Source organism: Heterodontus francisci, chromosome 14, assembly GCF_036365525.1.
Source record: "Heterodontus francisci isolate sHetFra1 chromosome 14, sHetFra1.hap1, whole genome shotgun sequence".
Lineage (NCBI taxonomy): Eukaryota > Metazoa > Chordata > Chondrichthyes > Heterodontiformes > Heterodontidae > Heterodontus > Heterodontus francisci.
In genome coordinates this window covers 34,968,828-34,993,518 of record NC_090384.1, presented here as the reverse complement: position 1 = coordinate 34,993,518, position 24,691 = coordinate 34,968,828, and the positions used below count along the sequence as shown (strand labels likewise).

Sequence of the window (24,691 nt, the reverse complement as noted above, 5' to 3'; positions counted from 1 at the left end):
GTTAAGAATACACTTAAATAATTCATTTTTAAAAAAATACTGGGATCTAAATTAATTAATTAAATAGAATAGAGATGGCTGGGCAGGCAATGTCTTGCAGCTGTAGTAAGTGGGAGCTGGTGGACGCCAGTGCGATCCACGGTGACCACATCGGCAGCAAGTGTTGGCTGCTCGAGGAACTTCGGCTCAGGGTTGATGAGCTGGAATCCGAGCTGCGGACACTGTGACACATCAGGGAGGGGGAGAGTTACCTGGACACTGTGTTTCAGGAGACAGTCACACCCCTTAGATTAATTACATCTAATCTGGACTGTGGTCAGGGACAGGCACCATTCAAGTGGAGGGAGAAAACAGAAATGTAGTTGTAATGGGGGGGGGGGGCAGCATAGTTAGGGGAATAGATACTGTTCTCTGCAACAAAGATAGAGAGTCCTGAAGGCTGTGTTGCCTACCTGGTGCCAAGGTTACGCACATCTCTTCTGGGCTAGAGAGGAACTTGGAGTGGGAGGGAAAGGATCCAGTTGTCGTGATCCACGTAGGTACCAACAACATAGGTAGGACTAGGAAAAAGGTTCTGCTGAGTGACTATGAGCAGCTCAGGGCTAAATTAAAAAGCAGAACCACAAAGGTACTAATCTCCGGATTACTATCTGAGCCACATGCAAATTGGCATAGGGTAAATAAGATTAGAGATTGGTGTGGGAGAAATGGGTTCCAATTCATGGGACACTGGCACCAGTATTGGGGAAAGACAGCGCTATTCCATTGGGATAGGCTTCACTTGAACCATGCTGGGACCAGTGTCCTGGCGAATCATATAACGGGTTGTAGATAAGGCTTTAAACTAAATAGTGGGGGGGAGGGGGGGTAGGTTCAATTGAAAGGAAGTTTAAAAAGTCGCTAAGTAACAAGAGAGCGGAGGTGCAGGGTAGTGAAGGGGCATACATTAATCAGAGTGTGACAGGAAGGGACAGAGAATACAAGCATAAGAGTACAGCAGAAATTAGAACCAGAGTAGGTAAAAATGGTAAAATGTCTTAAGGCTCTTTATCTGAATGCACGTAGCATTTGTAACAAGATAGATGAGCTGACGGCACAGATAGAAACAAATGAATATGATTTGATAGCTATCACAGAGACCTGGTTGCAGAATGACCAGGACTGGAAACTCAATATTCAAGGAGATACAACATTCCGGAAGAATAGGCAGAAAGGAAAAGGAGGTGGGGTAGCTTTGTTATTAAAGGAAGGGATCAGTGCAGTTGTGAGTAATGATATAGGTGTAATAGATCGTGATGTAGAATCAGTTTGGGTGGAAATAAGGAATGGCAAGGGAAGGAAATCATGGGTGGGAGTGGTCTATAGGCCCCCGAGGAGTTGCCTCTCTGTAGGACAAAATATTAATCAGGAAATAATGGAGGCGTCTAAGAAGCACACTGCAATTATCATGGGTGATTTTAATTTGCATATAGACTGGACAAATCAAATTGGCAAGGGTAGCATGGAAGACAAATTTGTAGAGTGTATCAGGATTGTTTCTCAGAACAATACGTTGCAGTATCCTACCCGGGAACCGGCTATTTTAGATTTGGTAATGTGTAATGAGGTAGGATTAATAAGAGATCTCGTAGTTAAGGATCCTCTAGGGAGAAGCGATCATAACATGATAGAATTTCAAATTCAGTTTGAAGGTGAGCAACTCAGGTCTCAAACCAGTGTCTTCAACTTAAACAAGGGCAATTACAGAGGTATGAAGAAAGAGTTGTCTAACGGAGGCTGGGAAAATAAACTACAGGGGAAGTCAGTAGAGGAGCAGTGGCAGACTTTTAAGCAGCTATTTCATTACAAAGTAATTCATGACAACGCTACGTCATCGCCGACGTCATCAGGATGCGCCGCAGTGCACACATGCGCAGACGGTCTCATGCCCTCTGCGCATGCGCTGTGGTCCGCCTTGCCAGGACCGTTTTGCGCATGCGTAGATGACGTCATCGCGTTATGTCGTCTTCCTTGGGCAACGCGCCAGGTTGGCCTCTGCGCATGCGTCAAAGCTTCGGCGCGACTTTTTGAAAGTGGAAGGAGGAGAGGTTTCGTCGGGCATTTTCTCGCATTTTATCTGAATTATTTATTCGTTTTGGAGACTTGCTTCATTTTTATTTGACACAGGAGATTGTTCCAAGGTAAGTTGCTCTGCCTTTGTAAGCTACTCTGAAAACATTTCCATTGTCTGGGCCACCACATGTTCTCCAGTCCCTGTTGTGAGTTGCTGTGTGCAGGCAGTACATGTGCTGCAACCTACCGTCTTAATGGTCACTTTCGTTTTTGTAACGTTTTAATGGAGTGCATTCTGTATTTCTTATCTCATCTCATGTTTCCCGTGAGGAGACTGGACTGGCTGCGGCAACAGACTCTTCGCTGGCAGCAAGGACTGGCTGATGAGATGGAGCCATTTACTATGCCCAACAATTGCCCGGAAGCACCTTCGGATGGAGGTGGCCACGCGCTGGACATCAGTCACGTGTCACAAACCCTGGATCCTGAACGTCTCACCCCCTGGCCTAATGATCTGATGGACCATACATATGCCTGCCTGTTCAAAGCTCCACTTCCCCTACCTGCGGTACCCTCTCCTTGCTGCTCAGTTACACAGTCACCTGTTCCTGCACCCATCAGGGCAGTGCACATGGACACACAGTTACCTGCTCCTACACCCATCAGAGCAGTGCACATGGGCACACAGCCACCTGTTCCTACACCCATCAGAGCAGTGCTCATGGACACACAGTCACCTGTTTCCCCATCCGCCTTTGAAACAACCATGCAGAGCCTTGTGAGACTCCGCAATTGCCAGCTGCTGCCTGTCAAGCAGAGAGGGCGTCCAAAGGGGTCAAGCACTTGGGGAACATTCAGCAAGAAGAGACTGAGCACTAAAAGAAACAAGCATGCCGTGTCCAGTGGTAGCAGAAATATGAATGCTCTTGCTGTGAACACAACTGGTGATAGTAGTAGGCAGGATTAAATGGGAATGGATGGGAAGACGCACGAGTAACATAACCACTAGCAGGGAACTGCTGGGCTAAATGGCCAGCTTTATGTTCATAGCCCAAAAGAAATGTGCTTCTTTTCCAGCACCCTTACATCATTCATGTTTTCCCTGAGAGCAGCATTGAACCATCACGAGATAGGGGCAGTAACATCATCCTGCCTCCTACAGCTGAGGTGGGTACTAAGTGATTCATTGGCGGTGTTATCAGTACATGCCTTTACCGCAGAACACAAAGCATGCTCAACAGTAATTTCATTGGAGGGAGGGAAGCTCTGACACTGATGTTCTTTCCTTATTTCCTTTCATGTAAAACGTGCCCTTGAGAAAACAATCCTTGACACTTAAGGACGGCATTCAAGCAAAGGAGGCAGTGCAGGAGAGGACGCAAGGATGTGCTGATTCCTGCATCTGAGGTGGGAAATAAGTGCTTCATTGGCGACGTTATCAATTGGTGCCTTCACTGCAGAACTTAAAAAGGTGTGCACAACAGTAATTTCAGTGGATGGAGGGAGGCAAGCTCTGACTCTGATTTGCTTTATTTCTTTTCATGTAAAACATGCCGTCGAGAAAACAATCCTTGAGACTTAAGGTCAGCATTCAAGCAACGAAGGCAACTGGATCATGCTGCGGAGCTGGTCACGATGTGGAAAGGAACATTGCATTTATGGATGAACTGGGAATGCACATTGGGATGCGTTTGGGGAAAATTCAACAAGAATAGACTGAGCTCAGACTCTTGTGACTTTGCCTTCTTCACATGGACAATACAGTAGTGGAATAGAGAGCCAAGCGTTCATTCACCACAAGGCTCTCCAGGAACAATCTCTTCAGCTGTGCATAGCAGAGACTCGGCCTGTCTGTCTAACGGGAATGCTGGACACAACACTCATGTATCCATGCACAGCAGTTCCTCGGATGCTTAATGAACTTAATAAATCTTCTCAATAATTAACCCCAGAATTGTTGAGGTTTTGTTTTGCATGCTATTTCCCCGACTTTGCAACTGCACTTCAGATATTCAACTGTGGTGGAGGTAGGGGGGTAGAGGGAGGGGTGGAGGTAGGGGGGGTAGAGGGAGGGGTGGAGGTAGTGGGGTAGATGGAGAGGGGGGAGGGGTGAGGAGAGCAGGGAGGGGTGGGGAGAGGGAGCATGCAAAATGCAGGGACCAGACAGTTGCAATGCCTGAAGTACTGTGGAGAAGTAGGGGAGAAGCAACTGGATTGGGCATCCGCAGCTGGAGGGAACGGCTGAATGGAGAGGGCCAGATGCGAGAGGCTGTAGAGAGCTGCGGGGAGCGAGTGTGCGAAGACCTCGGTGTCGCCGGGTCCAGGGACTGGCCGGTAAGTCTTTTGCTGTTGTGTTTCTGGCGCATGCACAGAAAAAGGCACTCCTCTTCCGCTCCGCTGCCCCCCCCCCCACTCCCGCCCTTCACCCCCACCCCTCCCTCCTCTTTTCCCCCCCCTCCCTCCCTCCTCTCTTCCCCCCCTCCCTCCTCTCTTCACCCCCCTCCTCTCTTCCCCCCCCTCCCTCCCTCCTCTCTTTCCCCCCTTCCCTCCTCTCTTTACCCCCCCTCCCTCCTCTCTTTCCTCCCCTCCCTCCTCTCTTTCCCCCCTCCCTCCCTCCTCTCTTTCCCTCCCCCCCTCCTCTCCTTCCCTCCCCCCCTCCTCTCCTCTCTTTCCCTCTCCCCCTCTCTTTCCCTCCCCCCTCTCTTTCCCTCCCCCCCTCTCTTTCCCTCCCCCCCCGTCTTTCCCTCCCCCCCTCTCTTTCCCTCCCCCCCTCTTTCCCTCCCCCCCTCCTCTCCTCTCTTTCTCCCCCCCTCTCTTTCCCTCCCCCCACCCTCTCTTTCCCTCCCCCCCCCCCCGTCTTTCCCTCCCCCCCTCCCTCTCTTTCCCTTCCCCCCCCCCTCCCTCCTCTCTTTCCCCGACACCCTCAATGCTGCTCTCCCCGGCCCCCTCAACGCTGCTCTCCCCGGCCCCCGCGCTGCTCTCTCACTCCGGCCATTGTATACTGCCACGTGTTCGTTAGGTTGCCTCTGTGTGATTCTTTGAGCAGCGCCATCTTTAGTCCTGGCAGCTGCTACAGTCTCAATCTGTGACGTTTTCGTGGCACATGCTGTATTTGCGCATGTGCCAAAACAGCGCCACCTACCGTTCGCGTTGTCAACAAATGCGGTCATTTCATTACACTCAGCAAACATTTATTCCATTCAGAAGGAAGGACTCGATGAGAACAAAGAACCACCCGTGGTTAACAAAGAAAATTAAGGAGAGTATCAAATCAAAAACAAAGGTGTACAAATCGTCAAAAGCTAGTGGTAGGCCAGAGGATTGGGAATTTTTTAGAAACCAGCAGCGGATGACTAAAAAACTAATAAAGAGGGAAAAATTGATGATGAGAGTAAATTGGCAAGAAATATAAAAACGAACAGTAAGAGCTTCTACGGGTATATAAAAAGGAAGAGAGTAGCTAAAGTAAGTGTGGGACACTTAAAGGATGGGAGTGGGCAATTAATAACAGGGAGCAGGGAAATGGCAGAAAATGTAAACTAATATTTTGCATCGGTCTTCATGGTGGAGGACACTATAAACATCCCGACAATAATAGATAATCAAGTTGTAAATGGGGGGGAGGAACTTGTAACAATCTCTATCATGAGGGAAACGGTGCTGGACAAACTGCTGGGACCAAAGGCAGACAAGTCGCCAGGACCTGATGGCCTGCATCCAAGCGTTTCAAAAGAAGTGGCTGCAGAGATAGTGGAGGCATTGGGTCGTAATGTAGCAAAACTCACTGGATTCCACGAGGGTACCAACAGATTGGAAAACCACTAATGTGATGCCTCTATTCAAGAAAGGAGGGAGACAGAAAGCAGGAAACTATAGATCAGTTAGCTTAACATCTGTCATTGGAAAAATGTGAGAGTTCATTATTAAGAAAAACATAATGCAATCAAACAGAGTCAACGTGGTTTTATGAAAGGGAAATCATTTTTTTCAAAATCGTTAGAGTTCTTTGAGGATATAACAAGCAGAGTGGATAAAGGGGAACCGGCAGATGTAGTGTAGTTGGATTTTTAGAAGGCATTCGATAAGGTGCCACATAAAAGGTTATTGCACAAAATAAGAGCTCAGGGTATTGGGAGTAATGTGTTGGCATGGATTGAAGATTGGCTAACACACAGAAGGCAGAGAGTCAGGATCAATGGATCTTTTTCAGGTTGGAAAGCCGTAACTAGTGAGGTGCCACAAGGATCGGTCCTAATGACTTGGAGGAAGGGGCAGAGTGCAGCGTATCCAAATTTGCTGACGATACAAAAATAAGTGGGACGACATGCTGTGATGAGGAAACAAAGAATCTGCAAGGGGATATAGATAGGTTAAGTGAGTGGGCCAAAACTTGGCAGATGGAGTTCAATCTGGGTAAGTGTGAGGTCATCCACTTTGGTAGGAAGAATAAAAAGACAGATTATTATTTAGATGGAGAAAGACTACAAAATACTGCAGTACAGAGGGAGCTGGGTGTTCTTGTACATGAAACACAAAAAATTAGCATGCAGGTGCAGCAAGTAATTAGGAAGGCAAATGGAATTTTGGCCTTTATTGCTAGGGGGTTGGAGTTTAAAAATAGGGAAGTTTTATTACAACTGTACAGGGTGTTGGTGAGGCCACACCTGGAGTACTGCGTACAGTTTTGGTCCCCGTATTTAAGAAAGGATATACGAGCACAGGAGGCAGTTCAGAAAAGGTTCACTAGGCTGATTCCTGGGATGAAGGGGTTGTCTTATCAAGAACGGCTAAACAGGTTAGGCCTTTATTCATTGGAATTTAGAAGAATGAGAGGTGATCTTATTGAAACATGTAAGATTTTAAAGGGGCTTGACAGGGTAGATGTTGAGAATATGTTTCCACTGGTGGGGGAATCTTGAACTAGGGGACATAGTTACAGAATAAGGGGCACACATTTAAAGCTGAGATGCAAAGGACTCTCTTCTCTCAGAGGGTGGTGAAATCTGGAATTCTCTACCTCAGAGAGTTGTGGAGGCTTTTTTAAAAAATTCATTCATGGGATGTGGGCAACGCTGGCCAGGCCAGCATTTATTGCCCATCCCTAATTGCCCTTGAGAAGGTGGTGGTGAGCTGCCTTCTTGAACCGCTGCAGTCCATTTGGGGTAGGTATGCCCACAGTGCTGTTAGGAAGGGAGTTCCAGGATTTTGACCCAGCGACAGTGAAGGAACGGCGATATAGTTCCAAGTCAGGATGGTGTGTGACTTGGAGGGGAACTTGCAGGTGGTGGTGTTCCCGCACATCTGCTGCCCTTATCCTTCTAGTTAGTAGAGGTTGTGGGTTTGGAAGGTGCTGTCTAAGGAGCCTTGGTGCATTGCTGCAGTGCATCTTGTAGATGGTACACACCGCTGCCACTGTGCGTCGGTGGTGGAGGGAGTGAATGTTTGTAGATGGGGTGCCAACCAAGCGGGCTGCTTTGTCCTGGATGGTGTCGAGCTTCTTGAGTGTTGTTGGAGCTGCACCCTTCCAGTCAAGTGGAAAGTATTCCATCACACTCCTGACTTGTGCCTTCTAGATGGTGGACAGGCTTTGGGGAGTCAGGAGGTGAGTTACTCACCTCAAGATTCCTAGCCTCTGACCTGCTCTTGTAGCCACGGTATTTATATGGCTACTCCAGTTCAGTTTTTGGTCAATGGTAACCCTTAGGATGTTGATAGTGGTGATTCAGCAATGGTAATGCTGTTGAATGTCAAGGGGAGATGATTAGATTCTCTCTTGCTGGAGATGGTCATTGCCTGGCACTTGTGTGGCACGGATGTCACTAAATGTATTTAAGGAGGAAGTAGATAGATTTTTAAAATCTCGGGGAGTCGGGTATGCGGAGCAGGCCCGAAAGAGGAGTTGATGACTGGGACAGATCAGCCATGATCTTTTTGAATGGCGGGGCAGGCTTGAGGGGCTGAATGGCCTACTCCTGCTCCTATTTCTTGTGTTCTTATGTGGTTTGTCATCAAATTTTGTTTGATAACGCTCCTGTGAAGTGCCTTGGGACATTTTACTACACCAAAGGCGCTATATAAATACATGTAGTCGTTGTTTTAAAACACTGGTCGACTGGAACAGCAATTCTCAGCTGAGGAAGCAAATTAGAAGTACTTTATTATTTTATTAATATAATGCAAAAAATGTTTTGATTATCCAATTACATATACAGAGGATGCTACTTCTATGTATCAATATATTAATAGGTGAGCACCTTTATTGTACTGGAGAAGTCAGGACTGGTAGACAGAATCCTTCAGTCAGTCTGCTGTCTTCAGTCCAGCCAGCATAGTACTATTTAGTTCTCATCATGATTGATATTCTATTCCATCTTCTCCTGCTAATTCACCCAATACCTTGTTTCGACATTGTTTTTGTAGCTTTGAAGAAAAATGACTGCACCCCCACCCTCATATTAAAATGCCAGAACACTTCTCTTTGCTACTGCTTAGAAAGTGGATGATTGACTGACACCCAGCACATTTGCAAAGATATCCGCAATTGAGGTTAAACACAGTATTCAATCAGGCCAATGTATTTTCAAACAATGTGACTAAATTGTTAAATTTACTAGAGGAATGCTTCTCTTTACATTTGATTTTCACCTTTTTTTTAGTTTTCCCTTGGTCTATCTATTAGTCATGTACATTTTGTTTATGTGTTGTTGGCAAGATAGCAAGAATTCACAAGAATCTATATTAATAAGTTGAGTTATATACATTGATATAGTTGCACAATGCTACATGTTTTGAGGATCAAGGTGTTTTGTCATTGGTGGGGGAAGGGAAATAAGTGATCAAGGTATTCGGGGATATTACATATTAATTTTGGACCTTAGCAACCAATATCCATTATAAGTCCACTCATGCCACTTCTAATTTTACTACATTTCGTCCCAATTCCTTTCCTGTAATGACTCTATTTCATATTCCCAGTTTCTCCATCTCTGTTGCAGCTGTTCTGACATTGCCATCTTCTCTACCAGTACTTCCAATATGTTTTCCTTTTTCCTCAAACAATGATTCCCCTCCATCGTAGTTGACAGGGGACTCGACTATATCTTTTCCATTTCCCGCACTTCTGCTCTTAGATCTTTCTCTCACCTCCCAGAATCAGGACAGGGTTCACCTTATCCTCACCTTCCACCCCACCAGCCTCCACATTCAACTGATCATCCTCCACCATTTCTTCCACCTCCAATGTGATGCCACCACCAAATACATCTTCCCCTCCATTCCCCTTTCATCATTCTGAAGGGATCAGTCCATCCAGGATACCCTGGTCCACTCCTCAAACCCCATGGCACCTTCCCATGGAAGTGCAGGAGATGCAACACCCTTCCCTTTTACCTCTCTTTTCACCATCCAAGGTCCCAAACACTCCTTTCAGATGAAACAGTGTGTGTGCTCTTTTCAATGTGGTATAGTGCATTCATTGCTCACAATGTGGTCTCCTGTATATTGGGGGACCACAGACAGATTGGTTGACCACTTTGCGGACCACCTCCCTTCAGTTCACAAGCATGACCCCAAGCATCTGATCGCCTGTTATTTTAATTCTCCGCCCCACTCCCACTTTGATGTCTCTGTTTTCGGCCTCCTACAGTGTTCCAGTGAAGCTCAATGTAAGTTCAAGGAACAGCACATCATCTTTGAAGAGACACTTTGCAGCCTTCCGGACTCAAAGCTGAGATTAACAGTTTCAGATCATAACATCAACTTCCATTTTTTCGATGACAGCTGTTGGCAATGGTTCTGCTATTTCCCATTAACACCTCCTCTAGACCCATCTTTTGTTTCTTTATCTATCCCATTATCATCTCCTTTTACCTTGAACTATCATCCCTTTTGTCATTTACTCTCTCCTGCCTTCTACCCTCTTATTCTCACTACAGCCCACTTCCCCATGTCCGCTCCTTCTCCTGCCTTTGATCTTGCTCAAAACCTATTACATCTCTAACTTTTTCCAGATCTGATGAAAGGTTGTTAAACTCTGTTTCTCTCTCCACAGATGCTGCCTGACCTGCTGAATATTTCCAGCAATCTCTATTTTTATTTCAGATTTCCTGCAACTGCAGTATTTTGTTTCTGTTTCTTTTGGGGTGGTACTGGGAAATGGTATTGCGCTTTGACCTGCCTCAAGGGAGAGTGGCATTCTCTGAGGTTCTTTAAAGGTTGGCTGTCTGTGGATGTGCTCTGATATCTATGAGGGCAGGTCTCATTAAGTAGAACTCCAAGAATGAGGATTCAGATTACTTTATGCTCCTCCAGTCTCAAAAGGAGACATCACTTGCTCCAGCTGATATATGTCCCATAGATACTTCACTTTTGTGTCGGAAAGTGGAATCTTGCCAAAAGGAATGGTGGCATAATGGTAGCATTACTGGATTAGTAATCTAGAAGCCCAGACTAATGCTCCAGAGACACGAGTTCAAATCCCACTACAGCTGATGGAATTTAAAGTCAATTAATTAATAAATCTGAAATAAAAAGCTAGTCTCAGTAATGGTGACCATGAAACTACCAAATTGTTGTAAAACCCCATCTGGTTCACTGTTTCTCCTTTAGGGAAGGAAATCTGCCATCCGTACACAGTCTAACCTACATGTGACTCTTGACTCACAACATGTGGTTGACTCTGAAATGGCCGAGTATCAAACTGCTACAGAAAATAAAACTGGACAGACAACCCGGCATTGGCCTTGACACGGGAAATGACAAAGGCAGAACTTGCACAGTCGATCCTGCAAAGTCCTCCTCACTAACATCTGGGGACATGTGCTAAAATTGGGATAGCTGTCCAACAGACTAGTCAAGCAACAGCCTGACATTGTCATACTCACCGAATCACACCTCACAGACAATATCCCAGACTCTTCCACCACCATCAGAGGTGGCAGCACAGTGGCATATAGTCAGGAGGGAGTGGCCCTGGGAGTCCTCAACATTGACTCAGGATCCCATGAAGTCTCATGCATCAGGTCAAACATGGGAAGGAAACCTCCTGTTGATTATCACCTAGCTCATCACCCTCAGCTGATGAATCAGCATTCCTTCATATTGACCAACACTTGGAGGAATTAGTGAGGGTAGCAAGGGCACAGAATGCAATTTGGGTAGGGAACTTCAATGTCCATCAACAAGAATGGCTCAGTAGCACCACTACTGCCAGACTAGCAGTGTCCTGATGGGCCTATTCATGAGACTGGGTCTGCAGTAGTTAGTGAGAGAACCAACAAGAGGGAAAAATCTACTTGACCTCGCCCTCACCTGTCACAGATGCATCACTGGTAGGAGTGACCACTACACAGTCCTCGCAGAGACAGTCCTGTCTTCACACTAAGGACACTCTCCATCATGCTTTGAGGCATGACCACTGTGCCTAATGGAATACACTCAGAACAGATCTAGCAGCTCAAAACTGGTCATCCATGATATGTGGTGGGCCATCAGCCACAGCAGAATTATGTTCAAACAAAATCTGTAACCTCATGGCCCGCAAATCCCTCATTCTACAATTACCATCAAGCCAGGGGATCAACCTGGTTCAATGAGGAGCGCAGGAGAGCATGCCAGGAATTGCATCTGGCATACCTAATAATGAAATGCCAACCTGATGAAGCTACAGCACAGAACTACATGCATGCTAAACAGTGGAAGCAGTATGCGATAGACAGAGCTAAGCAATCCCACAACCAATGGATCAGTTCAAAGCTCTGCAGTCCTGCCACATGAAGTCATGAATGGTGGTGGACAATTAATCAACTAACTGGAGGAGGAGGCTTCACAAACATCCCCATCCTCAATGATGGGGAAGCCCAGCATGTCAGTGCAAAAGACAAGGCTGAAGCACTTGTAGCCATCTTCAGTCAGAGATGCCAAGTGGATAATCCATCTCGGCCTCCTCCTGAGGTCCCCAGCATCACAGATGCCAGTCTTCATACAATTCTATTCGCTTCATGTGATATCAATAAACAGCTGAAGGCAATGGATACAGCAAAGACTATGAGCCTGACAACATCCCAGCTTTTGTACTGAAGACTTGTGTTCCAGAACTAATGGTACCTCTAGCCTAGCTACTCCAGTACAGCTACAACACTGGCATCTATTCGACAATGCGGAAAATTGCCCAGTTACGTCCTGCCCACAAAAAGCAGGACAAATTCAATCCAATTACTGCCCAATCAGTCCACTGTCAAATATCAGCAAAGTGATGGAAGGTGTCATTGACAGTGCTATCAAGTGACACTTACTCAGCAATAACCTGCTCACCAATGCTCAGTTTGGGTTCTGCCAGGGCCACTCAGCTCCAGACTTCATTAAAGCCTTGATCCAAATATGAAAAGAAGGAGCTGAATTCCAGAAGTGAGAATGAGAATAACTGCTGTCATAAAAACGTGTGATGCTGAATGATGATTTTTAATTCATCGGTTGGAAACCTACATTCAACTTTTAAAAGGAAAGCTGGAATCCTAAATTCAACTTCTAAAAAGACAGCAGCTAAGATGGCCACTGCAATTTGCATTGAAATTACTCACATTCCAAGGTATGGATGTGGAGGCACATGTCTGAACAAGCCCTCATCTAGAACAATGGCTTGAGCACTTGAATGAATTATCTGGCAGTGCCTTCATTAGCAAGACATTCAAATCCATCTTGAAACATCAACCCTCATGGAGATGAACCTCCAGAGGGTAATCATTGAAACAATAAGACCTGAGACAGATTGAAATTCTTAGACTTAGACCTCATTGAAGTGAAAAACAGAAGACACTGAGGTGATCCTGTGACAGTCTGTCCAGCTCTGTGAAAACCTGGACACAAGAGACAAGCTTTGAGTGCTAATCAGTGCAGGACCCCAGTAGGGGTTCTCTCTCTCTCTCTCTTCAGGTAATACAGTAAGTTTCGAACCCTGTCTGCGAACTGCAAAACATCCATGCCTATCAATGCTGCAGACAGAGACTCCGGGGAGAAAACCACCTACATCACTATCTCCAGGAAAACCCTGAACCAGGTGGCCACCTCTGTTGTATGATCACCTTAACAGTGATGTCCCTTTAAGATCTCAGCATGCTAATGAGCTAAGTACTAGGATGCAGTGATGTGACTTCAAGCAAGAGTCACTCTGCAACTGTACCACCCAGATGAAGGTTCTGTAAATAGTTTGCTGTGTATTGTATATACCTGTTTAGCTGCTAATAAACCTGTTTGAGATTTTCAACAAACTGCACTCAACGCATCTCATTTATGTTGTATCAGACAACATAAAGAACTCATTATATGGTGGCAGCTGTGGTGAAAAGACAAAGTCTAAGTTGAAGACCGCAGGTAAAACAGCTGTGAAAATGACCTTTCCTAGAGAGCAAGTTCAAAAGAAATACTGGCCCAAAAAGTGGAAAGAAGAAAACACTTACCACCAGCTATAGAAGACAGAGTTCAGAACGACAGGCTGCAAGTAAACTGCTGCAATCAGGTGAGTCATTGTGCTGACAGTCGAGAATCCCAGTTAAAAAGAAAAAACTCTGAAGTGCTTAAAAATTGAGATTTTTCAAAGGCTCCATAAAAAAATTTAGGGAAGACCCAAATCCTCTCCCAGGCTGATTGAGATCAGTGCCATTACATGAAGTGTCCGATAGCAAAAAGTGCAGGAAACCTCTGAACACTGCAGAATCTCCATTCACGCAGCCAAAGTTAAAAAAAAAATTAACCACTCAATCGTGAAGAAGAGTCTCCATTCACACAGCCACAGCTAAAAAAGAAAGCCATGAAACCCCTCGAGCATGAATAACATAAACAAACTCTAGCAAAAAGAGCAACTAAACTGCCGATTGAACGGCTGTGTAAACAGGCAAGTTTAAATGTTGCAAGCAAGATAAACAGAGAACACTATCAAACACCTGTTCCTTCCCAGCTGGGCAGCTAGTCTAAATAAGACAATTTCCTAAAGAGGAAACAGTGCAGAGTGAATAGAGCAAGTTTTAAAACCAGTTTCAAACCACAAATAGAAAAGTCATAATAAATACAGTGCTGCAAGCACAGACAGAGCTGAACAAAGTTATATATAGAGCAGAAAGCAAAAGAACAATAGAAAAGATGTATACCAAATTTCCCAGAATGAACTGGAAGGGCATTGATATCCTATCCAAGTTCAAACTTTTGAAACAAAGAATGCAGTTATGCTTCACAGACCAAGTGATTGTTGAACCAGAGAAGCAGGCTGTGAAAATAATGCTAGCAGTTGGAAATGAGGGATTACACAGAATCAACACCTCTAGCTTATCTGAGGAGGACCAGAAAGATCCCGCAAAGATATGGAAAGTGCTAGAAGATCAGCTCCAGTTAAGAGTGAATTTTAGAATTCACCGCCTGCAATTGATGTCCTACAGGCAACAGCCAAAGGAATCAATAGGCCAGTTTGTCAGTAGATGCCGCAATAAGGGCAACGAATACAATTTTTTCAGAAACAAAGTTGTCGGAGCGACTAAATGAGCTGGTGATTGTCTCAACACCCATTGAAGCATTTCAAAAAGACCTCTTGGGGAAAAAGAAAGAAGATCCACAAGGTTACCAAGGTACCCATTACAACAGAAGAGACCAAGGATACCCACAGTTAGACAACGACCTACAACAAAAGTACCCGGAAAGGTTTGATGCCAAAGGAGATTTCAAAGACAATGCCGTATTGCACCTCAGAGAGGATACAATTTCATCAATCGACCCTCCCAGAAAGTGCAGCGCACACATACAAGAAAAGCTTAAGTGTGAGTTAAATGACATGCAATGCAATGGCATCATCCATCGTGTACATCATCACGCAGACTAGTGCAGCTCAATCACCTGCGTACTGAAGAAGGATGGAGCAATCAGGGTATGTCTAGATCCGAGGCGTCTAAACCTCTCCCTAAACAGATGCTCCCACAAAACTCCAACACTGGAGAAATTGAATCCCAAGTTCACAGGAGCCAAATTCTTCTTCAAGTCAGATGCTAAACATGGATATTGGTTGGTACACCTAGCTAAGGAATCTCAGGAAGTCACCACCTATAGGACACCATTTGGGAGATATTGCTTCCAGAGACTACCCTTCGGCTTATCTGTCAGTCAAGATCATTTCAGCAACACAGGGACAGAATTATAGAAAATGTGCCTGGATGTATATGCATTGCCGATGATATTGCAGTAATGGGGAAAACCAAAGAAGAGCATGATCGAAATCTTCACTCACTTATGTCAGTAGCTGATCGCGAAGGGCTTGTTTTTAACAGCAAGAAGTAGCCAGGTGAATGCAAGTCAGATCAATTTCTTTGACATCATCTATTCAGGTTGCGGAATCCGTCCTGACACAGGAAGAGTCGAAGATGTAAGTCACATGCCTACCGTACAAGACAAGGAAGACCTCCAAAGATGTCTTGGATTTTTCAACTTCTCAGCACCATACATACCAAATTTTTCTGACAAAGCATCATCATTGAGCGGGCTCTTAAAGCAAAATGTACCATATGTATGGCAGGAAGACCATCAGTATATGTTTGAGTCTCACAAACAAGTAGTGCCAGCAGAAACCTGTACCTTGCAGTACTACAATCCAAGGAAGAAGACAATCCTGGATTGCTCTGGTCTTTGGGATCACAAGGTTCCATACCTACCTGTTCGGTAAGCAGTTCACTGTGGAAACTGACCACAAACCACCGGAGATAATCTGGTGCAAACCATTGACAAGCACACCACCTCGACTACAGTGACTCTTAGTGAAAGTACAGGGGTACGGTTTCGACGCCTGCTACAAACCAGGTACCAAAATGGTCACCTCGGATATGTTGAGCAAATTGCCAAATCCAAACAAGAATGAAGAAGTTCCACTGGATCTTCAAGTAGAAAGCATGGACATCAAGGTGGAAGTTGTGCTCAAAATCGATTTATTGCATTTTGGTCAGCACAAATATGACCAACTGCAATCAGAAATGACTGAAGGCATTGTGGAGAGTTATCATAGAAGGTTGGCCTGTTATGGTAAAAGAGGTGCAAGAAACCCTCAGATGCTTTTGGTCTTATAGAGATGAACTCAGTATCTCGAGAAATGTCATCTTCAAGGGAAAACAAGTGATTGTGCCCAAAGCTCTTCACGGGACATCTTGTCACCACTTCACCAAGGACATATGGGTATAGAGCGAACAAGACAACTGGAATGAGACACTGTTTATTGGCTGGGGTTCAACAGTGACATCGAAAGGTTAGTGAAACCAAAAACAGCCAAGGATGAAATCAAATCCCCAGAATGTTATACCATAACCCGATCTGGAAGAGTTGTCAGACCACTGAAACAATATATGAACTTTAAGCCTTTGCACTTGTAAATTTCACAATCCCTATCCTTGTACCTGTAAATTTTATAAATATACCTGTATAACTAATTTTGATGTTATCCAATTTTATGTGTTTTTACTCATAGCACATGAGACTTATCTTTGGAAAGAAAGGGGATGTTGTATGATCGCCTTAAGAGTGATGTCCCTCTAAGACCTCAGTATGCCAATGAGCTAAGTACCAGGATGCAGTCATATGACTTCAAGCAAGAGTCACTCCGCAACTGTATCACCCACATGAAGGTTCTATAAATTGTTTGCTCTGTACTGTATATACCTGTTTAGCTGTTAATAAAAGTGTTTGAGATCAAAGACCTGGGTGCAGTGCATCTCATTTATGTTGCATCAAACAACATAAAGAACTCATTACAACCTCTACCAACCAGGAACTTCAGGACCACGAATTCAGCCAGAAGACAACTAAATTACCAGATTCCACAGACTGTATACTATTTATTTTGTTTTTGCCTCTAATCCAACCAATCTATTCTTCATTACTCTGTAACCTATTTGTATGTGTGTTATTCTCCTTTGTGTGTGTGAGAAAGTTGCAGTGTAGATTATTATTTTCACTTAGATCAGGTTTTGATTTTAAGTACAATAAACTAATCTATTTCGTGTTTAAACTCAAGAAAACCTCTCTGACTCGTTCTTTTATGATGATAAGACCTAACAGAGTTAAACACTCACTGAATTGTTAAGCACATCCACTGTTTAAAAGAAATAAACCTTTGTGGTCAAACAGGGAAAGAGACCAGAGGAGAGTCTTTCGACCCATCCTCACTTGATTGTAACACTGCCTTTGACATCAAGACAGCATTTGACCAAGTGTGGCATCAAGGAGCCTGAGCAAAATTGAAGTTAATGGGAATTGGGGGGAAACTGTCCACTGATTGGAGTCATACCAAGCACAAAGCAAGATAATTGTGGTTGTTGAAGGTCAATCACCTCAACTCCAGGACATCGCTGCAGGAGTTCCTCAGGATAGTATCCTAGGCCCAACCATCTTCATCTGCTTCATCAATGGCCTTCCCTTCATCATAAGGTCAGAAATGGGGATGTTCACTGATGATTGCACAATCTTCGGTACCATTTGCGAGTCCTCAGATACTGAAGCAGTCGGTGCTCGCAAACCTAGACATCTATCAGGCTTGGGCTGATAAGTGACACGTAACATTTGGACCATACAAGTGCCAGTCAATGACCAGCTCCAACAAAAAGAGAATGTAACCATCTCCCCTTAACATTCAGTGGTATTAACACTGCTGAATCCTCCACCATCAACAATCTGGTGGTTACCATTGACCAGAAACTTAACTGGACAAGCCATATAAATATTGTGGCTACAAAAGCAGGTCAGAGGCTGGGAATTCTGCGGCGAGTAACTCACCTCCTGATCCCCAAAGCCCATCTACCATCTAAAAAGCACAAGTCAGAAGTGTGATGGAATACTCTCCACTTGCCTGGATGAGTGCAACTCCAACAACACTCAAGAAGCTAAACACCATCCAGGGCAAAGCAGCCCTTGTGATCGGCACCCCATCCACCACCTTAAACATTCACTCCCTCCACCATTGGCGCCCAGTGGCAGCAGTGTGTACCTTTATTAGGTGCACTGCAGCAACTCACCAAGCCTCCTTCAACAGCACCTTCCAAACCCGTGACCTCTACCACCTAGAAAGACAAGAGCAGCAGTCACATGGGAATACCACCATGTGCAAGCCCCCGTCCAAGTCACACACTATCCTGTCTTGGAACTATAGCACCGTTCCTTCTCTGTCACTGGGTCAAAAACCAGGGACTCGCTTCCTAACCGAACTGTGGGTGTACTTACACCACTTGGACAGCAGTGGTCCTAAAAGGCAGCTCACCTCCACCTTCTCAAAGGCAATTAGGGATGGGCAATAAATGGTTTCCTGGCCAGTGACACTCAGATCCCATGAAAGAAGAAAAAAAATGTTTTATGAGCAATGAAACCATGCATGTTGAAGTTGCTTCTTTCTTGACTCTTGAGGGCAACCCCCTATCGGCATGTGTCTGGATTAAAGGCTTGCTCGGGTCTGCAAATGAGACCCGACCCGAGCCCGACAGAACCCCATCCGAGCCCAACCCGGCCCGAGTCCTTCCATTTTTTCCCGCACCCGACCCGACCAACTTACCTTCCATTTTTCACTTTGTTCCTTACCTGCACAAGCTTAAAATAACTGTAACAAAACCACCTTTAAAGTCCAAAAAGTAAATTAACATTACAGTCACTTACCTGAGGTGGTGATAGAGCATGTCTGATCTGGCCCGACCCGACCCAAGCCCGAATGCTGGACCCGGAAGTCGTCGGGTCCCGTCGGGTTCGGATCGGGTAGCAGGCCTTTAGTCTGGATTACGAAGAACATAAGGCCTTGTTGGCATCTTGGATTGAGGCCCAAAATAGCTGCATTTGGGAACATGCCCCCATTCACACTCTTGCTTTCTTTCCCTCTTTGTGTCCGTAATACTTGCCAACTTTGAGGCTAATGGATCTCTGCCAATTGCACGCTTGAACCACTCTTCCGCTTAGCAATCGACAACAATTGGGACCGTGAATACCGAGTCTGTATCCTACCACTTGGTGACATAGATTGTTACCATATCAATGCACTGAGCCATCTCACTTATAGTTCTTCATGTCAGTAATTAGATTAGATTAGAGATACAGCACTGAAACAGGCCCTTCAGCCCACCGAGTCTGTGCCGACCAGCAACCACCCATTTATACCAATCCTACACTAATCCCATATTCCTACCAAACATCCCCATCTGTCCCTATATTTCCCTACCACCTACCTATACTAGTGACAATTTATAATGGCCAATTTACCTACCAACCTGCAAGTCTTTTGGCTTGTGGGAGGAAACCGGAGCACCCGGAGAAAACCCACGCAGACACAGGGAGAACTTGCAAACTCCACACAGGCAGTGCCCAGAATCGAACCCGGGTCCCTGGAGCTGTGAGGCTGCAGTGCTAACCACTGCGCCACTGTGCCGCCCTAATCAAATGGCAGTTCACACACCTTGCGCTGGATTTGTGCTGGAGGCAGGGCCCCCAGCACCAGGCCTCTGCACCCCCCCAACCACCTTCCGGAGTGATCCTCCAGTCTTTTTGCATTAAAGTGTCAGGAGGCGGGATCCCCGTCCCTTTATAGACTTTAAAGAGACAGGGAACCCGCCTCCAAGAGCTGCCGGCCAATCAGAGGGCCAGCAGATTAGCAGTATCAGCAGGACCACCGGGAGCGATGACCACTGCCAGTACTGCAGAGGCCTCAGACCCAGGCCCAGTGCTGGAACCCTGGAACAGAGGTAGGTGAGGCAGGGACACTGGGGCCAGTCTGGAAGGCCCTGACCGGTGGGGGGGTGGCGGTGGGGGGGCATTGTCGTGCAGTCCAGTGGGAGGGGGATCCCGGGGAGTAAAGTTATTCCCAGTGTGGGTCTTCCGTAGGCCACAAATTGACCTCTAAGAAGGGACCACCCCAAGCCCACAGGGAGGGCACCTCATTTTACAAGGCGTCGTCCCTATGCGGCAGATGCCCACCACCGAACCCTCCCCCCCCCCCTCCCCACCCCGCCACAGGTATGATCCCAGTGGTGGCAGGAAAATGCCCTTAATTGGCTGTTAATAGGCCACTTAAGGGCCCCAATTGGCCTCTGGGCGGGAAGGCCGCCATCGGTCTATCCCACTCTTGAGAAGATCGCTGGACGATGGGCCCTCTGCCCCGCCGCACCCCCCCAGCCCCACCCAGCCACCTGTCGTGACACTCCAAGCACCCCTCCCCCACCCCCCCGGCCTCAGGAGGCCTCACAATCCCGGCTGTAAAGTAGTTAATGTAAGAAATATGACACACAAACCACACAGAAAGCTGTAACCATATTAAAACAGACATAAATTACAGACAGGTCTCGCCACCAATCGGGATTCAGTTTTAATCTTTTAACAGACTTACTCATTAGAATGTTAGTCACCCAAATTAAGGAGGACAATATTTTTGGATTTCCAACTGTATCTTAAATATCAATCTTGGCAGCCCAAGTATTAATTCAGAGGGCACTGAGATAATCTAAGCAGATGCAATTAATCAATTTGGTATTGGCTGGTCACTGATCACTCTGCCAATGAGCTCCTATTTAGAGAGAGTCACAAAGTGAATGTCACTTACCCCAACTTCTACATGATCTGATCCCTTATCATCCTGCTTGTGAAGCACCTCAAAGTAGTACCTTCTTGCAGAAATAACACTGTGGAGAAAGGAGACGCACTCATCACGACCTTTTTAGAAGTATACCTGAATTGCCATTCGATGCTGCAGTGTATTGAATTTCTTAGTGATGGTTTGATTACACACTCTAATGCCACTGTAGCAAAACTCTGATTGTTTCTCCTGACAGGTTTCCTACCCACCTCATGTGTCACCACTTGGCTGCAACTGCTACCTTTCCTGGCAAAGTGCCAAATATCAAGAACTGTCCATTGAGAAATTAGGCAGGGAGACTGTATTAGGTGATCAGGCATGTTACACTTTCAAAGCACTGATCCACATGCCCACAGTTCATTCTTTTTAAATGTATTTCTTGTAAGTTCCTTTGATGGCTCAGTAGTCAATTGCGCTGCCCATTGAAACAAAATCAGATGGAATTCTTACCCCAAGTCAGTGTTCACTGACTCTTGCCTTGAATGGATATTGGGTGAGCACAGCATTGTGCTCAGCTGTAATCCCTTCAGTGGAAAAACCTGTCCAGATCCAGGCATGAAAGAATTGCAATTTAGTTGAGGTACCAAAGGGGCAGCAGGCACCTGTGGAACTGTCACCTTTAGGGAGAAGACAATAAAACTAGTGGAGGGTGGGAGGGTGATGGAAGAGAGGATTCAAGAAAATAAATAATTCTGTAATTTTCAAATCAAATTTAACGACAAACCTGGTTACCCCGCAAAATACACATCCCTACTGCAGCCAGATAGCAACTTTGAAAATTTTAACCAGTAATCTCAAGGATTGCATTGGGAAAATAATGTAAAATTTAAAAGCCAATGGGAATGCCTTGTGAATATAACCATAACGTTTAAGAACATGACATTTGAAACAAAATCAATTACAATGTATACAACTGCAACACACGGCTGCACTGAAAGGTCTGTTGAGCTCTGATAGTATTGGATTGGAGCTGCCAACCAATCCATACTGCAGTGAAAGCCTACCAGCATCACGCTTTTAAACAAAAGGCCACTTTCGGAGCAGCAGCTCCTCAAAGACTATCAACTCCAAAGCAGGTTGCTGATTGAAGTCTGAAGCTTACGCTCAATAAATCTGTTCCTATAAGACAGCTTCCTGGCAGTGGGACAGGGCTGATTTCCACTGTGCTCTGTCTTATTCAGCTCACTGTTAGTACCCGTGCCAACTTCAGGATAAAATTGCTTATTATGCGCATCACTGCAATTGAACTTGAGCTCACAGCACCAAGAGCTGTTTGACTGGGAACATCTCAAATTCCCTAGAGGCAATTCTTTAACTCTGGACTTAATTGCTTTTGATGGCGAGAGAAATTAAAATGTAATAAACAGGTGTCGTCTAATCACTGCACAATGCTTTTGAAACCAGCCTTTCTATTAGAATGAGGCAAACCATAGGCTTATAAAATGGTAAAAACTATGCTGCATATCTATAGTGAACTGGTGTGCTGTGGGTTAGCATTCTCTCTTTCTACCTCGGCAGCTTAGATTTGAATCCAGCCCGAACTGATTAAATAAAAACGTTTTCTCCATCTGCAGTCATAAATGAAATGAGTTTGAATAGTTGCAATCCATTTGTGAAAATAACTATCGGCTGATTGGTGCAAGTTGATGACCTTGTCCTAGCAGAGGCTAGGAGACGAAATGGCAGGTGTACAAAATTTAAAAAAAAGCCTGCTGGTGCAGGAGGGGTTGCTTTTCTGAGGTCTGGGTTGAAGCAGCTCGCTGGAGCAGAGAAAAGGGAGTTTCGCTCTGCATTTAATCTGCAGCGTACCTGACCTGGATCTGACAATGATTTGAAAGGTTAAATTATGAGGACAGGTTGCACAAACTTGGCTTCTATTCCCTTGAGTTTCGAAGATTGAGGGGTGGTCTGATTGAGGATTTTAAAAAGTTAGGAGGATTTATTGGGTAGATACAGAGAAACTATTTCCTCTGGTGGGTGAATCAAGAACAAAGGAGCATCATATTAAAATTGAAGCTAGGCTGTTTAGGAGGGAAATCAGGAAGCACTTTTGCACACCAAGGGTAGTAGAAATCTGGAATTCTCCCCCCAAAATGGCCATGCATGCTGGGACAACTGCAGCTGTCAAAACTGAGATCAATAGATTTTTGTTTGGTAAAGTGTTTGGGTGTCCAAAACATATATCATCATAATTGGCACAGACAACCCCTCTCCAAAATTTGTCAATACACTCCATGGTATTGAGCTGTGCCCTTAAAATATAATCCCATTAAAGGCTTTTTTAAAAAACTGAGCGAAGCGCAGTTATTTTCCAGCAGGATCCATTATTTCAGTAATTTCTAAAACCGTGAAAGTTAAAAGTCTCCCTGTGGTGCTGCTCATTGGGTATCCAAGGACTCAGGTCTGCTGTTTCTGGTTATCATAGTCCCACAACACCTTAAACGCCACAGGGGTTGATTCACCACTATAATGTAGTAATCTGCTGAAGTGATATATTTTTTATCACTGACACAAGGTAAAAATATTACATACTTTACAAAGAAAGAGGTCTTACAGATAGATATATTTCCCTACCATTCTTCAAATTCAATTCTCATCCTTTTTTCAAGTTCCTCCATGGCCTCGCCCCTCCCTATCTCTGATCTCCTGCAGCTTCACAACCCTCTGAGATATCTGCACTCCTCTAATTCTGGCCTCTTGTGCATCCCTGATTTTAATCTCTCTACTAATAGTGGCCATGCCTTCAGTTGACTAGGCCCAAAGCTCTGGAATTCCATCCCTAAACCTCTCTGCCTCTCCACCTCGCTTTTCCTCTCTAAGACAATCCTTAAAAACCTACTTCTTTGACCAAGCTTTTAATCATCTGACCTAATGATTCCTTTTGTGGCTCGGAATCATACTTTGTTTTATAATGCTCCTGTAAAGCACCTTGGGATATTTTGTTACGTTAAAGGCGCTATATAAATATAAGTTGTCGTTGTTGGTGGTGGTGCACTATATCACAGTGGATTTACCGTTTTTGCTTATAATATAAGGGGGCTTGATTTTTCTCTTCATAGTGGGGAAGCAATGGGACAGGGCTTTCCATCTACCACTGGGAACACATTGTAATCTGGATCCATTTTCTATGCATGGCGAGCTTACCACCACCAAGAGGGAGTCCAATGTTGTCAAGAAAGGAAATCCTGGTATTAATCCAGTGGGATCACTGCTGTGGCAACAGAAATGGCAGAAGAGCCCTGAAGACCTCTGTAAATTTCTTTTTACTAAAGACTTCAGCTGAGACCAGGGTATTCAGCAGGTGACAGATCTGATTGAAATGGAGGGAGAAATGGCTGATGAGGGCTACACCCTCCATCAAGCGCCTGCCTGTTGCTAGCCAAGGGACTACCTCTAGGCTTCACATGGTGGTTCCAGGAAACAAAGTTTAAGAGGGGCTGGTAAGACAGAAGTAGAAACATGGGTTTCACCTCCCCATCAGCACTTGTATCCCGTAGACAGGAAACAATTGACCGGCAGTAGTTCTGGCAGGGATAGGGAAAGGTAAATGGGTAAAATGGACAAAATGAGACAGTGAGACAGTAGTAGGGCTCAGTTTGATTCTGTTCTGTTTTCCTACTGCTGTCCAATTTAAGGCAAGTCACAGAGCAAAATCTAGCCCAAGGACTTTGTTTATTCTGCCCCCTTTGTTTCCCAAAATTTTCCTTCTTTTTCTCAGTTATTTACGTGAACATAAGATATATTTGTCTCCCCTTTGCTACCCCCAGTGAAGATATAAGGGTGCTGAATTTTATTCCCTTCTGTCCCTTTGAAGTATTTGATGAATAAATGGGTGGTTGATGTTCGGCACAGACTCGGTGGGCCGAAGGGCCTGTTTCAGTGCTGTATCTCTAATCTAATCTAATCTAATTTCAGGTGCTGTCTCTCTCTCCTTTAAATCTGCCATTATCACCCCCTCCTCAAATAAAATTCCTTGACCCCACTGTCCTTGCAAACTACTGCTCCATGTCCAACTTC

The 24,691-nt window shown here is 45.1% G+C and overlaps 1 protein-coding gene across 4 annotated transcripts in view; it reads right to left on the bottom strand.

The window, feature by feature from the left end:
• The window catches only part of b4galnt4a (beta-1,4-N-acetyl-galactosaminyl transferase 4a), a 973,366-nt gene that overhangs the window by 288,594 nt on the left and 660,081 nt on the right, over window positions 1-24,691 (bottom strand). For all 4 annotated transcript variants that reach the window (XR_010976333.1, XM_068045982.1, XM_068045983.1 and 1 more), the window contains exon 8: window positions 20,642-20,720. Coding sequence is in view for 3 of the 4 variants with exons in the window: in XM_068045982.1 (XP_067902083.1) it covers window positions 20,642-20,720 (79 nt within the window). In the remaining variant the exon portion in view is untranslated. The remainder of the gene's footprint in view (window positions 1-20,641; window positions 20,721-24,691) is intronic.